The sequence below is a fragment of the Sander lucioperca genome, chromosome 20, assembly GCF_008315115.2.
Source record: "Sander lucioperca isolate FBNREF2018 chromosome 20, SLUC_FBN_1.2, whole genome shotgun sequence".
In the NCBI taxonomy this organism is placed as follows: Eukaryota; Metazoa; Chordata; class Actinopteri; order Perciformes; family Percidae; genus Sander; species Sander lucioperca.
The window spans coordinates 23,484,269-23,499,587 of NC_050192.1; the positions used below are offsets into that span (position 1 = coordinate 23,484,269).

At 40.5% G+C, this 15,319-nt stretch overlaps 2 protein-coding genes and 1 long non-coding RNA gene across 3 annotated transcripts in view; 1 reads left to right on the plus strand and 2 right to left on the minus strand.

Annotated features, from left to right (window-relative positions):
* LOC116054592 (kinesin-like protein KIF21A) overlaps positions 1-3,867 on the minus strand; it is a 38,744-nt gene extending 34,877 nt beyond the window's left edge. Inside the window, exon 1 of the mRNA XM_031306214.2 lies at positions 3,520-3,867. Within this exon, the coding sequence (XP_031162074.1) occupies positions 3,520-3,563 (44 nt within the window). The 5' untranslated portion in view covers positions 3,564-3,867. The remainder of the gene's footprint in view (positions 1-3,519) is intronic.
* LOC118493999 overlaps positions 1-15,319 on the plus strand; it is a 20,428-nt gene continuing 5,109 nt past the window's right edge. The window contains exons 1-2 of the long non-coding RNA XR_004896060.1: positions 1-13; positions 2,927-2,932. This is a non-coding gene — a long non-coding RNA (uncharacterized LOC118493999). The remainder of the gene's footprint in view (positions 14-2,926; positions 2,933-15,319) is intronic.
* Positions 8,423-15,319, minus strand: part of LOC116054704 (ATP-binding cassette sub-family D member 2-like) — a 24,036-nt gene continuing 17,139 nt past the window's right edge. Inside the window, exons 7-10 of the mRNA XM_031306384.2 lie at positions 13,478-13,623; positions 11,545-11,629; positions 10,558-10,683; positions 8,423-10,346 (exon numbers count right to left, since the gene is read on the minus strand). Coding sequence (XP_031162244.1) covers positions 10,142-10,346; positions 10,558-10,683; positions 11,545-11,629; positions 13,478-13,623 — 562 coding nt within the window. The 3' untranslated portion in view covers positions 8,423-10,141. The remainder of the gene's footprint in view (positions 10,347-10,557; positions 10,684-11,544; positions 11,630-13,477; positions 13,624-15,319) is intronic.

Genomic DNA, 15,319 nt, shown 5'->3' on the forward strand with positions numbered 1-15,319 from the left:
AAAGAGAGTTAGGGTGATAAAGAAGCATTTCATCACTCTGTACATGTTGGGATAGGGGATTAGGAACTTGCTAACAGACAGCATTAGCCTCGCAGGCTCAGACAGGTATTGGCTGGCAACCTGCTAGCCGATTACTGCAAACACACACAAAGAGCTAACTAAACAATTACAGAGTGGGGAGAGGCTGACAGTCAAAGCAAACTCTAAATAATTAGAATGTTGCCACAGCGATTAATCGAGCTGAAAACACCAACATGGAGCTGCGGTTTGATGTTCAAAGAGATGAAGACACTGATTTAATAGCAGATGAAAAGGTGCAACTTCCAGGGATTATTGAGTGAAATCATTTAAACTTCCAGTTTAAGATACTGATATGATGTATTTTATAAAAACACAACAAAAATATTCACAGTTGCTAGTGTGGGAGGGTGTGTCCACTGCCATGTCACTGTTAAGGAGGTGTTCACTATGACAACTTTAGAACACTATGCTGTTACAGTTTGTATTTCTTTCACCTTTGCTGTCACAGTGAATTCATAGGTTGTTTAATAGGGAATTTTCTACTCTTTTCATTGTAGATGCAAGGCATGGGTCTCCTTGAAAGTATCTAATTGCTGACTCAGCAGGAAACATTATTGCTGCTGAGTCTCAATTCATCATATAACACATATGTGCAGATTACAGCCTTACCTCAGGTCAGCACACATACAGTACAGTATGTGCACATAATCATAGTTCAGGTACATATGAGTATATGAATTAAAAGTTAAATTTAGTTCAATCTGCATTCATTGATTTTTGACCGAGCTGTAAAAACACACAACATTGACATATTATCACCTAATAAAGTTATTATGGCTAACTTGTTAGCAAATAATTACCTGCTACAAATCGAGCAGACAAAGAAGCAACATTAGCATTCGTTTGTTGTTGAGTTTCTGGCCCCCTGGTGAATTTAAGTCCAATATTTACTGTCCTTTTAGCTCCGTTTTTGGTCTCCACCAACTCCTGAGGGAAATATCTGGCTCTTTAGCAGTTAAATGCTCCACTATGTTTACCAGCTAATCGCTAACCATCTGTTGTTTGGTGCTGAGCAGCTAGCTTAGCGTGGTTTTATCAGAATTTTTTCTTTGAAAACAGCTGCCAGCTGCTGCTGGAAATGACCCAAATGAACGGTGAGACTGAACCAAAACAATGAGGTAATATTCTGCAGAGTTTTTTCACTATGGGTCTCTGGGCGACACCTTTCACATTGCACATAGTCATTTGATTCATTGTTCATATAAAAATATTGATAAGTGCAGCTTTAAGTTAAATGTTCTAATAGACTTGTTAATGTTACTTATCAACCAGTTTGAATGTATCAATGGTTTAAGTGTGTTTCAATGTTTGTTTTTTTTCCCTTTACAGGCCTTTTTCACAGCAGATATTTGACATGTCAAAGTTTTGCCAGTTCTAGGGTTCTGGTATTGTACATGCTAGCTCACTGGTGTGGCCTCCTAGGACACTTAAATGGAAATGCCATTGTTAATGGTATTAGCTTCCCCTGGGCTTATAGTTTAGGTCAAAATGTCTGCTGTGAAAAAGGTCTATACTCATTAACTATACTATATAACTATACTCTTTAATGCAAATAAAGCACACAGCATACAGTAATAATAAGCTCTGTGAGCTTGCAGGTAAGGTCAGCTGAGTCACAGTGACAGGAAGTGGATCACCTTGTGTATGTGTAAAATAAGAGATTATTTACAAAGAACTTTCAGGTGCCACAGCTGACCTCAGAAGAGGCTCTGAACTGCTGACTCTACCTACAACAAACGGGTCTCAAGATCTTTTCCACAGAGGAGCAAGTATTAGGCCTAGGCCTACTCATAGTTTTGTAGAATCAAAATGATCAAACCCAACTCTACCCTTCTTCCAAATCATATTACCGGCCTAATCTTAACTGTTATTTTCAGATCAAACATTTCTTCAAGTCATGCAACTGTCACACAATCATTTAATGACAAAGGGGCATAGTCTGTCTATAACATAGTCTGTTATGTGTACCCATAACAAGTCTGCTGAGAGTAGGTTAGTTCATACGTAATTACTGATAAATTCAAAAGTTCACATCAAATGAATAAGTGAAGGAAAGAAATAAAGAAAAATAGCCTATATGAAAGGATAAACCAATGAATAGCTGACCAATAGGACTAAAGGTGGAAACCTAACAAGCAAACAAGACAACAGAGCTCTACAAATAATGAATGAAGCCTGAGCTTTCTAAGAACATACAATAGCAGGTAGTTTCCACTCAAAGAGACAAGCACACATACCTTTATTTAGCCTTGGGTGTATGTGTGTATGTTTATATGTTTTGAGTGTGTGTGTGTGTGTTGCAAAGCTTAAAACTTATTTGAAACTTGTCTACAGCAAACAAAGACAGCAACCTATGCCCATATTGAACTATTAAGGAGGCCAGACAAATTCAATGTTATTGATGAGACTTCACGGCACTGAGAACCAGAGTGCATGATAGGATATACTGACAGATTACATAGTGTATTATCTATGACAGAGAGAGACTTTTAAACTGAGTTGGCACAGCAAACAGAGTCCTGGGTCAAAGTCTGAATGCACAATGACAAGCGAGACAGAGAGAGGGAAGAGAAACATGAGAGGTACATGCTTTTGTCCTCTATCTTCCACTGATCCAGTTCACATGACGTCTCTGATTGTCTTTCCAACACACACACACACACACACACACACACACACACAGAAAAGTGCCTGCCCCCCCCTATCATGTCACTCTATTGATTTCTTAAGTCTTACTGTTCAACACACACAAACACTTCTGAGAAATGCTGATATAAGCGGTGACCAGACGGTGGCTATCTCAGTTTGTCTGCCGTGTAAGTAGCAGTGTGGATTGGCCAAGGAGGCAAGGGTCAGATCAGTACAATGGAGCAATTGCAAACTGCCCATGATGCACTACACATTAAAAATGTAAAATGCCTGAAAACAAATGGGATCACAAGCAGTAATAACCTGTATGTGTCTACTGTATCTGTGTGTTGTTCTGACTACAGTCACACAATGTCAGGGGAGAGTGACAGGCTTCTCCTTGGCCTAATCCCTCAGCTGAGATCTTCATTCATAAATCCACTACAAAGCATGTGCATGCAGTGCAGGTATTAACAAAAGAAGCTCATGATGTAATCATGGGCTACTGGTCTGTATGTGCTGTGTCAATCATGCATTGAGCATTAATAAAGTGCAGCTCCTGGCATGGGTATGGATAAGAGAACATGTAGCCTCAAAATAAAAACCATATTTAGGGAATAAGGGGTATTGCTTTGGAGGATTGAAGAAGAATAATGGATGTAATAGAGAGGCACAGGTAGGCTGGGGTGTCTGAGCTGAATATATGGTCAATAATACACAGTGAAGCACAAATAAAAGCAGGAATAACATGTGCATGGTTGTAGCAGGTGTGAGCATCTATGGAGAGAGGAGGGTCTGCTGCATCCTTACCTCAGGGCTACGCGCACCGAGCTCTCATCCGGCCCGCCGCTCATTGTGTCGCCGGTGGATAGTCCAAAGAGTCCCGCTTATAAATAGCTTGATTTCCCTTTTTCTTTATCCTCTTAGCGAGACAAGAGAGCGCCGTGGGATTCCCTCCTTCCCAGAAAAGCGCTTCTATCTTGAGGTCCCGCCGCCGCCGCACTCACCACCTCCTCCTCGCCATGTTTTATGAGATGGAGCAGCGGAAATGTGCTTCGGGATCCGGCGGTGGTCACCTGTCCAGAGGCATCGTCTCTCAGTCGCCTTCCCGGGCAGAGAGTGGCGTGTGTGCGGACGAGCTGGGATCCACTTGGCGTGTGACTCTCGAGACGAAGGACGTCACCAAACTCCTCCCCCTCCTCCTGAGCTCTACCAATCCAGATAGGGGACGACCCCAACCTGACCCACAACTCAAGAGAATAACATGCTCAATAATAATAATAATAATATTAACATTAATAACAATATAACTTGAGGAATGTGTACAACCATGTATCATAAATCAACAAATAATGTTTTCATATGATTTCTTTCATGCATCTCTTCACAATATATGAAACCATTCTTCGGGAAGACAATGTGAATCACCATTTATGATTTGTCAGTTCTTTGGTTATCTAGTTGTTTTTGTTTTTATTATATTTATTTAATTTAGTCTATTTTTTATTCCGTCCCTGCTTTACGTTACAACGATATGAATGAGCTGCTATGTAGATGCAGATTGTTCAATAAAGTTGTTTAAAAATGTTCAGACAGACTACACCAGCCTATTTTTACATCAGGTGTTTGATGGACAACATGCATGTTCAGGTAAGAATTCTGTCAGGTCTATGACCATAGATTATAATGTGGAGCCCTAAAAAATATTTTAAAAATCATAAACAAGCAATCATTAAAATCTATTACAACGAACCCTATTGCATTCTGTTTGAGTGTAACTTGAATGTACTTTTGATATTTCCAATACAAGTTATAAGACGACACTAAAGGTGTATGCAAATCCGGATTTGCAATAAATGAACGGGGCTACTTGGCTGTGCTGCCATCTTGTGGTCAACTCATATCATTGCACTGTAGGAGTCATTGAAGTGATGTGCATTTTTCACCAGCAGATGGCTTCACTAACTCACTTGTTGTGTCCTAATCCCATGATAAAAATGTATACAGTATACTACTCGTCATAGTGTACTGTTGACACAAGACAGTCGTTTAATCGATTTAATAGTTGATTTTTAAGCTGTTACTGTATGGATCTGTTACACCTTTATTCACAATTACTTTTTTTTTCCAGCTGTGAGCAGCTCCTCCTTCTCCTTGCACAATGCATTGTGGGACTATAGGGTACATTGAAAGAACACTTCAAAATCAAGTGTTTCTTAGTAAGTGTACTGACTGTTTTGAGTATACTGTAGTGTAAATCTAAATATTCCACAGAGTGGTCCTTTAGCTTGCTGAGACAGGTTTACTTTTTATGTATGCTTCCACTCTACAATGCTTCTATCAGTAATCTGTCAAATAATAATGAGTTGGTAAGAGCACATGAACCACCTACTTGGGCTATAAATAACTTGACATTAACTTCTCAACGTTAGAAAATACAGATGTGACAAAAACCTGTAGCTAATCTAAGCATTTCAACATTTATTTTAAGGTATTGAAACTTGAAATGGTGCAAATTGTGTTCTGGAAAGAGATGGTGAACAAACAAACAAAGCCCGTTTTTTTGAGGTTGCACTGTATTTTTTTAATTACAAGAAAATACATCTTCATCTTTCAACCTAAAGTGACCTTAGCACATGAATATTTTTAACAGATGACCTTTATGCCGATGTACCTCTCTTGGTTCTAAGGTTAAAGAATACAGATTCCTACACATGCACAATGAGATCCCAATAAAGGAAGTCTGGGTTTCAGGAGTTACAAATATAAAATAGTTATGGGAGTTTTGATTGCAAACTGTAGTTATGTAGAAACTACAAAGTGTAGTAATCCCTGCTTTTGAGAACTACTGTACTTGTGGTCATTCACCTATCTTTCCCGTGTCATTCTGTCCTACACCAACGTTTTCCTTTTTCCATGTTAACAGTTCGCACACCACATGCACAGTAAATCTCAATTTAAACACCATGTGGCTCTAATAAAGTAATGTTACATGCACTATCAACACAATTATAAAATGATCAATTATCAAACCATAAGGAAAACTTGTATGACCTGCCTGCATGTATTCATTGTCTTCGTAAACCTTAAGAGATGCTTTAATATACATAATGGATACATTCAATCTCTTACTTACAAAAGGGAAGATAGAATGTAAAACTTTAAGTATCAAAGTTTTGTTAGTAAGGATGTCATTACAGTATATAGCAGGGTCACACAGCGTAGTAGGCCACTAAAGGCCTAACTTCACTGGTAAGTAAGCTATCTTAACTGGTTTCTTAAAGGGGTAAGAAATGATGAGGTGCCATTTTAAAAGATAATGTCGATTTTTTTTCACCCGTTAATTAGCCCAGAACCAACTTCAGTCATGAAAAAAGACGCTAGGCTTCATGCAGTCACAGCAGAATATTATTGGGATATTCTACCTGCAATAACGACTTTTGGCCACTTGAGAGCAGCAGAAACAAGCTTAACACTAACAAGCTAGCATAAACATAATACTAATATATACTTTTGAGTTGATATTGCAAACTTGTTAGCAAACAGTGGCCTGTTTACACATCTGTTGCAACATTATCATTCATTTTGGAGTCGTGTAAATTGAATATTTTCTCTCCTTTTATCGCTGTTTGCAGCTACCACCAACTCCTGAGGCAAATATCTGGCGATTTAGCTGCTAGCTAAATGTTACAGTTGCCCAATATTCACTAGCTAGCTAGCTAGTTGCTAACTTTGTCTGTTTGCAGTGCTGGGCAGGCAACAACTGCCTACTATGGCCAAAAACAACCTCATGAGAGTGGTGAGAGTAAAACAAAAGGACCTGAAAACCTAAACAACGACTTAAACGTTGCGACAAAGCTCGAGCTGAGGGGAACTGCAGGGTTGAGTAATAATTGTGTGTCCATCACTACAAGCGACCCCCTTCACATAGGCCTGCATGTATGTGATCCATTGCTAATAAAGGAATATTGGTTATAGCCCCTTTAGAGATATTAATAAATAACAATACAGGTAATCTTTGAGGTAATTTCATATGTAGTAGTCCTTAACCACGTAATCAATGGATAATTATTATTATGTGCTTCTAAAAACTAAGTTAGACTCAGTTTTTTTTTGGTGTGATTAGATGACAAATCAGCCCACTCTTAGCTATATAATCATTAGAAAGAATATGTAGCATGATAAGCACCCTTTTATGTAACTCAAAGCAGAAGAAAATTCATAAAAACACACAATTTTGACAGAAAAATAAAGACCTATACCGAAGCATGAAGCATACTAGGAAAATGGCACCTCAACATTTACTATCCATATTTGGGATAAAAATAGTAGTATGTCTGACTTTTTAACTATTGAAGCTACAGTCATGCCTATGAATGTCAGGCACTCCCTACTCTAGAGCTGACATCATGTTCCACTGTCACTTGGCAGACTCTGTGTCATTCAGAGGCTTGTCTGGCCTCTTGTCAACAGAGTCTGACCAACGGCACACAAAGATAACTTATTTCAGGTCAGACACTTCAGTGCCGAATGCTGTTGAAAAGGCCTGCAAGCCATTTTCAAGCCCTACAGTACTGTCTTTGATGCTCTCTTGCGTACCGAAGGAAAGCATGATCATTTTTTTGCAGTCCAGATTATTATATTACAAGACCATCAGAGAGCATTCCAGTTATTATCCCTTGAGATAATAAAGGGATGTATTAACATTGATATTTTAAATTAGTTTTTTTTTTTTTTCAGTCACATTTTAGGGAGGGGAATCTACATTTGTCCTTGTGTAACCTAGCAGCCATCATCCTGAGCAGAGCAGGGCTGCATCCAAATGGTCTTAAGTCTTTTCTTGAACCGAACACTAAAAGCCAAAAGGGGAGGTTGCAAATGTTTAAAGTCTCAATGGAGCAAAGATGTTGCACTTTCTGGATGCAGCCGCAGCTCAGTCTAACAACTAATAAAAGGCCTGAAGGAGTTGCTAATATACATTACAATTGACATTATGAGTTCCATAACAAATTAGATGACGCAGATTTAGCTATATACCTAAAACCAGTACTCATTTACTTATTTCTTTGCAGACAATAAGAAGCCAATGTGTACTTTGAAATACAGCAGTGCACTTGTTTGTGTTCTGCTGATGATGTGACTGATTGTCCATTCTCTGCAACACAGACGTAGCGGTGTGTTAACCAAACAGAGGCATAATAACACAATAGTGGTGTTCTAAACAGTGAGATGACTTGATATTACACTGTAACAGCCCCTCAAGCTTCAAAGTGACATGGATCGAGTCCTGTGTGTGCAGCACAGTGTGAGAATAACATACAGAAGTCCAGGGAATGAGGGAAAAGTGTGTGTGTCACACAGCACAAAAAAGAAATGCAAATGTTTCTGGGTGCTTGTTTTTCCTCCTTAAATGCAGTGATAATTTGTATTTATTGTTAAGCTTTAGGCCCAATTTAATGCATGAAACCGAAAATGAATGGCACAAACATCTATGATTCCCTCTTCTATTTCACTCAGTACAATCTGGGAGGCAAAACTGGCCAATTTACTTTCCCTCAGACTCTTTATGCAGCGCACACACACACACACACACACACACACACACACACACACACACACACACACACACACAGGTCTGAACCACAAATGGAACAAACTGTAAAAGCAGCCACAACCACAGTTTAGAACCACCACATGAGAACACGTTCAGGACTTTTTTTTTTTTTTTACATAAGAACTATATGATGTTAATGTAACAAATCAATAAGTTCACAGTATCACAACTTCAGACAAGTTGCTGGTAACATACATGGAGGCTAAATGGAGGAAAAAAAATAACTCATTTTGATCCTGTATGTAGCCAAGATGTATGCCAGCCAATAGTCAAGAGGCAACCAACGTGCTGAAGTGCCCTTGAGCCAAAAATTAAATCCCAACCAGCTCCAGCATCTGTGATCCATAAACAAGCCTGACCTAAAACCGTTTTACTACTGTATATTAGCCCTATTATGTAATAACCCAATAAGGCCTCATATATTTGAACAAATAACATGGAGCGTTATCTTAAATATAGAAGTGCATGCATGTAAAACACACTATTGATATTAAAAGATAATCCACTTTAGAAAGGTGAGAAATAAAGACCTTGAGCAAAGTATTTCTTACATCATCATCAAATTTATATGAGGTGTTCCTTAAGTAAATTAGAATAATGTATTGTAGCCCATTGTCCAGTGCCATCATGCGATTATTTGCATCTAAACAGGCTCAGAAGGAGCCACAGGGCACTGCTGACAAAGCAGATTCCCAGCAGGCATCTGGCACACAGTGTGTGTTTTGTGTCAACACAGATAACCGAACCTGTTGAAGAGCTTCAACAGGTGGCCAGTGTGTGTATGTGTATCTGACAATTAGTCTGAATGTCTACCTGTCCATCCATTTACAGTATGAGACTTTTCATAGACCAGACTACCAGGGTCAGCTTGCTTTCTGCTTTCTCTTCTTTTGCAGAGGGCCTCTTTAGCTCATTGTATTTGTTCAATGAACCAGAAACCTTTAGTTCTGGAGTCAGACCTGCATCACTAATCATCTAATAATAGCCCCAGATGGGCTCTTTTTTTCTTTGCTGTCTGCAACTGAGCCTATATCAGTGGAGGAGTCCTAACTAGGGCTAAGATGAGGTATAAGGAAAGGGATTGTACTGCGGCTAGATACACAAAATCAAACAAAGGCATATTGTGACATCTTGAAAAATAGTCTCTTTTGACCTCTGGCAACTAAGAGGTCCCATTAAGTCAAGTAAAAGCTAAAATCTACTGCTGCTAAAGTATGACAAATGTGGATCCTGCACAACCCAGTATACTGGGCGTGGAATACTGCTTTGGACATGTTTTTAAGTGGTTCTATATTAAAAGTTTTCCAGCTAAAATGCAGCTATCGCCTTGTTTCACTGTGAGCTACCACAACAAACAGAAACAGCCCCCTAAAAGCAGAGTAAAGTGCTATAAAACACATATAAATTATCTTGGTTAATTTGGATTCGATCCATTTTGCCACTTTGGCCTGTGGCAAATTGATTTTGAGAATGATGTACGCTAAAAACCAAACATTTAAAATCTACAATGCAGTCAATTTGCGTAAGAAGGGGGAGGAGTAATACTTGTGAATCCCCTTCACTTTCCTCCCCTCCACTTCTCGGGTTGGAGTGGGGCGAAGGAGAGATTAAAAGAAGAGGGAGTGGAGAAAGGAGAACTGAAAGACTGGCTGGCATTAAAGAGCTCTCTTGCTTTAACGGGAGAGGCTTCGGAGCAAAAGAAAAAAAAACTAACAAACCCCTACAGATTTCTCATTCTTTCATTGCCTCTTCGTCTCCCACACTCTTCTCCTCCTCCCCCACTTCTACCCCCCCCCTCCTCTTTCCCCCCTCTCTCTCTCACTCCTCGGCTGTTTTGAGTACAGAGTCGTCTCCCAGGATCTTGCAGAGCTCATTGAGGCGATGCTGCATCTCGGGAATGCCGGCGAGCTGGCCCTCCAGCCGCTGTTTCTCCTCGGTGAGGGAGAGGCGTGTCGCCGTGTCCAGATGCTCGAAGCGCCAGCCTCCCTCGCCATCGAACTGCAGCAGGTGGGTGTGGTACTTCCTGGAGGCGGAGAGGAAGGATTTAAAAGTGGGAGAGGCCCAGACTTGGGTCTTTCAGCATTTTCAGCTTTCTTGATTTGAAGTGTACCGTGAATTTACAACTCTACGGTGGGTTGAACCGTGAGTAAACCGAGGTACATTTCTGGAGACAATTTATTTGAATTTCTCTTTTATTGAATAGACTGGAACATCTTCTGTGATATGTGTCTTACCACAGGGACGGTCTGTGTGTGATGGAGAGCAGAGAGATGCCAGCATCCTTGGCTGCCTGGAAAATCTTTCCCTCCACGTCAATGCTCACAGCGCTGGTACACTCATCCAACAGCGCATATTTAGGCCTGACATACACAGGGGACATGGTTTTAAAAATGGCTGTGCAACCAGTGAGTAACTAATGAGATCATGTGCATGTGCAAAGTAAAAAAAAAATTACCAACTGTTACCCTAGATAAAAGGCTAACTAATGAGATCATGTGCATGTGCAAAGTAAAAAAAGAATTACCAACTGTTACCCTAGACAAAAGGCTAACTAATGAGATCATGTGCATGTGCAAAGTAAAAAAAAAATTACCAACTGTTACCCTAGATAAAAGGCTAACTTCAAATGACGACCATCAACAGACACAAACAAAACCAGACTGCAGGAATATTATTTAATGTCTGTGTCTGTGTTGATTTTACTGTTCAACCACTAACTGTGCTGCCTCGAACAGTAAATAATACTGGGAAACAACACAGCCACGAGCCGAAAGCCTATGGCAACGCTAGCTGCTCTTTGAGCCTGTAGCACAGCGGTGCTATGAGCAAAATGCTAATGCTAGCATGGCAACATGCTCACAATGACATTGCTAACATGCTTATGTTTAGCAGGTACAATGTGTGCCATCGTCGTGCCATCGTGTTAGCATGCTAACATTTGCTAATTAGCACTAAACACAAGCTGAGGCGGATGGGAATGTCAATGTGACATGTCGACCTGATGATGGTGCTAGATGACAAATTAGGGGATCACAAAATGACAGATTACAAATCATTTTGGGGGCTGTCTGTATCAAATTGAATGACAATGCATCAAATAGTTGTTGAGATGATTAAGTCTGGACTGACCAACCGACATTGCCATTGTCATATGTGGCGTGTACTGTATGATGGTAAACTGGCCTCAGTGTCATGACAACCAGGATGCTGTTTCTCCTTACTTGTGGTAGAACATACGAGCCATGCCCATCCTCTGCTTCTCGCCTCCTGACAGCACGTCCTTCCAGTCCAGCTCAGCATCCCAGCCTGAACGCAGAAGAAGACATCACAAGACCTTTAAAACCATTCCGACCGAGACCTTATCTAAAGACAGATACTAGATTGTGGGATTATAGATACTGTGATTGGCCGTGCCTTCGTCAGACAAGTTTAGCAGAAGGCGCGGTCAATCTTGTCAAGCTCCGACCACACACTCTTGGAGGAATTCATTCCTCTTCCCTCTGGGCGGAGATACAGTATAGGCTCCCTAGAGCAAAACAAACAGGTACACATTTCCTTTTGTTCCTTGTGCAATTAAAGCTGTTAACTTGCACAACTCAGTTGTCTTTTGAGGGTCACCTTCTTAGGGCCTTCTCAGTGACACTTTTAGAAATCGCTTTTCCAGACAATCTCAAGGGATTTCATTTGACACTGTCCACTTTTTAAGTGATGAAATGGTTCCTAATCAATCTGTTGGTTGTGTGCTGCTAAGATGTTTTATGCATTCTTCATTGTGTTGTTGTTTTGTGTACCTTCAACTCCAAATCAAATTTTGCCTCGAGGGACAACGAAGAACTCTAAACTCTCTGAACTCAGAGAGCAAATGTTTTTTTATCCATATCAGGGTGAAGGTGTCCGGAACAGTATTTAGAGCATGATGGAGCACAACAACTTTTCAGTGAAATCTAGTCTAAGAAAGTTCATATACCCATTTTATGATAGTGGAAGCTTTGGAATACATTAGGCTTTTCCATAAAGAGTTAATCAAAATATGTGGAGTCATGACATGAATAATTAAAATGTAAACAGACAGGTTTTGCAGACTGTTTCTATGTAGGTATTAGTAGGCAAGGCAAGGCAAGGCAGATTCATTTATAAAGCACGTTTCATACCCAAAGGCAACCCAAAGTCAGTACAAAGGAGGGGAACAGCGCCGAAAGACGGATATATATGATGTTTGCTGAAAGGTTTAGCCAGTCAAGGTGCACAGTGTAAATGTGTCATGACAGCTTCCTGTGTGACATTTTCAAAATCTTAACATGACTTGCATGTGTGTCAGCATCAATGTCTGATGATCCGTCGCTGCATATACGCAAGTTCATTTGCAAGACCTTTCTCAACATTTTCACAGTGCAGCAGTTCCTACATTAAACCTCTTTGCAGCTCAAAGCTTTGTACAGTAGTTGGTTCACAACAATAGGCCTGTTTGTTTGGCAATGAGAAGAGAGTGGCTGCCAATTAGCCACAGGCTCAAGGTTAGGCAATACAAGTAATGCTGCGTTCCATTTACGAAGGAAGTCGGAGCTCTTAACCGGGAATCACGTCACACCCGAGTTCACCGCGTTCCAGTAATAAGAAACGTGTAAGAATGTACGCGGTATTTTGCGTGTCCAAACACTGTAGGACAGTGCTGTGTGTACGACTGATTTAATGAGACACAAATAAGACAGAACTGGGAAATTCCCACTTTCCAGTTCAACTGGAACACACCATAACACCCATGTGCATAAGATCTGTCTGTTTGATCTCTAAACATGTGCAAAATTGCTCTGCAGCTGCAATGTGCAGTGCAACATTTAGCAAATTTAAAGGATTTAAAAGTCAAAATGTAGAACCCTTAAACAGATTTGTTTTGTCTAGCTGTTGGTTATTTTTGTTCTCTCTTTTGTCTAGAGGGTGGTTGTTTTTTTCCCTCTGACAGTTCATTTCTCTAGGTTTGTCTAGTTATTGAGTCTATTTTGTCTAGTTTGTTCGATGGTTACCTTGTCTAGAAAGTTGTCAGAAAGTGTTTCCTGAGCTATTTTTGTGTTTTTCTATGGTCTTTAATCTCCTATTTTTAATTGAAACAGACACATAGCTCCCTGTTTTAGTAAGTTGTCTTCATTAGTGTCCTACCTCCCTCTCTGGTGACAATATGATTGAGGTTGACTATGTCCAAGATGGTGTCTATGTCCTTGTCACTGAGGCCTCTGGCCGCCATGTCCTCCACCGAGTCCGGGTAGATCACTTGGTCCCGCAGTGAACCCATGGACATGTATGGCCTGGACACATACACACACACATACACACACATACACACACATACACACACATACACACACACACACACACACACACACACACACACACACACACACACATACACACACACACACACACACACACACACACACACACAGTGTTTCTTTGTTAACCTCTCATTTCATTAAGTGCTCCAGACAGCTGACAAAGTGGGTGTTTATGTACAAAAGGGCACATCTTTAAGAACAAGATATTAGAGAGAAAGATACCCATTACGCTTTTGTTGCATCTATTGTAGACAGTGTGTTGGATTGTCTTACAGCTGCCAGGTGGCCGTTTCATCCTATGTATAAAATATTCACCGCTCTGCAGGAGGGAGGAGAGCTGGGTCAGCAGCTCAAAGCAGCCCTGGGTAAGATTACATTTGATGGTTTGTCTTAGACAGGTTCAGTTTAGTTTAGAAGGGCTACACTCCTTCTAGCTTTTTGGAGGATTAATGGATCATCTTACCTGGTACGAGTTGAGAGCATTGCCGCCGTCATCCTTATGTGTCGTCAATAGATGTTATATTAGAACATTTTTTTTGTGATTTTTGTGATTGAGGTTATATTGTCGTGTCATCATATTACTGTATGTATTATGTGTATTATTTGCCTGCATTAAATAAATACACGTAGTTAACATCTTCCAGAGCCCAAGGGGACTTATTTAAATAGCTAAGTTTGTCCAGCTAACAGTCCAAGACCCAAAGGTATTAAGCATACGATTGTATTAGACAAATAAAAGCACTCGAAAAAGCAGGAAGTAGCGAAATGGCATTTTTTCTTAAAAAGTGACTCAAAAACATTAAAGGACCCTATTTTAACGATCTAAGCGCACGGCGTTAAGCGCCTGGCGCAGGTGCGTTTAGGGCGTTTACACATCCACTTTTGCTAGTTTAACGGCGGAAAAAAGGCTCCGTGCGCCAGGCGCATGGTTCAAAAGGGTTGTACTTAGTGTCTTAATGAATTCATAGGTGTGTTTTGGGCGTAACATGCAATAAACCAATCAGAGTGTCATCTCCCATTCCCTTTAAAAGCCAGGCGCGTTTGGACCTTGGCGCATTGCTATTATGAAGGCGGATTTGCTGAGCAGGAAGGAGAGATTTCCAGGAGAAGAAACTGATCTGCTCGTCTGTGAAATAAATCCGCGATCATATCATAATACAATTTCACATTGTAATATTTGTATTTTTAATCTTTTGCATGTTTGTGTGCTGCTGCGCTTCCCTGTGTGTGTGTAACAAGCATAGTGTGTAACAAGCATAGTGTGGGCGCGCTGTGCATAAGCCTAGGCGCATTTTACTAATGCGCTGTTAAAATAACATTGAAATGCTGCGTTATTGACTTTAGACCAGGTTTTTGTTGGTCAATGGCGTGATCACTTTCCGCTGTCTCAAGATAGCAATACGCCAAGAATGCACCTGAACACACCTCCCTGTGAGACCAGCACGCCCATGGGCGCACAGATGGGCGCAGGTGCATCTGCTACGACGTGGGGGGAAGGACGGGAAATTGACAACTGTGTCGGTCTTAAACTAGCAAAGACACTTGTGCTGGGCTTTGCGCTGCGCTGGGTGCAAAATAGGGCCCTAAATGATTATCAGAATGAGTTCCAATTCATTTTCCGTTGCCTGAAATATGTGGTACTTTTATCCGTAAAAGGTCAGTAGTGACG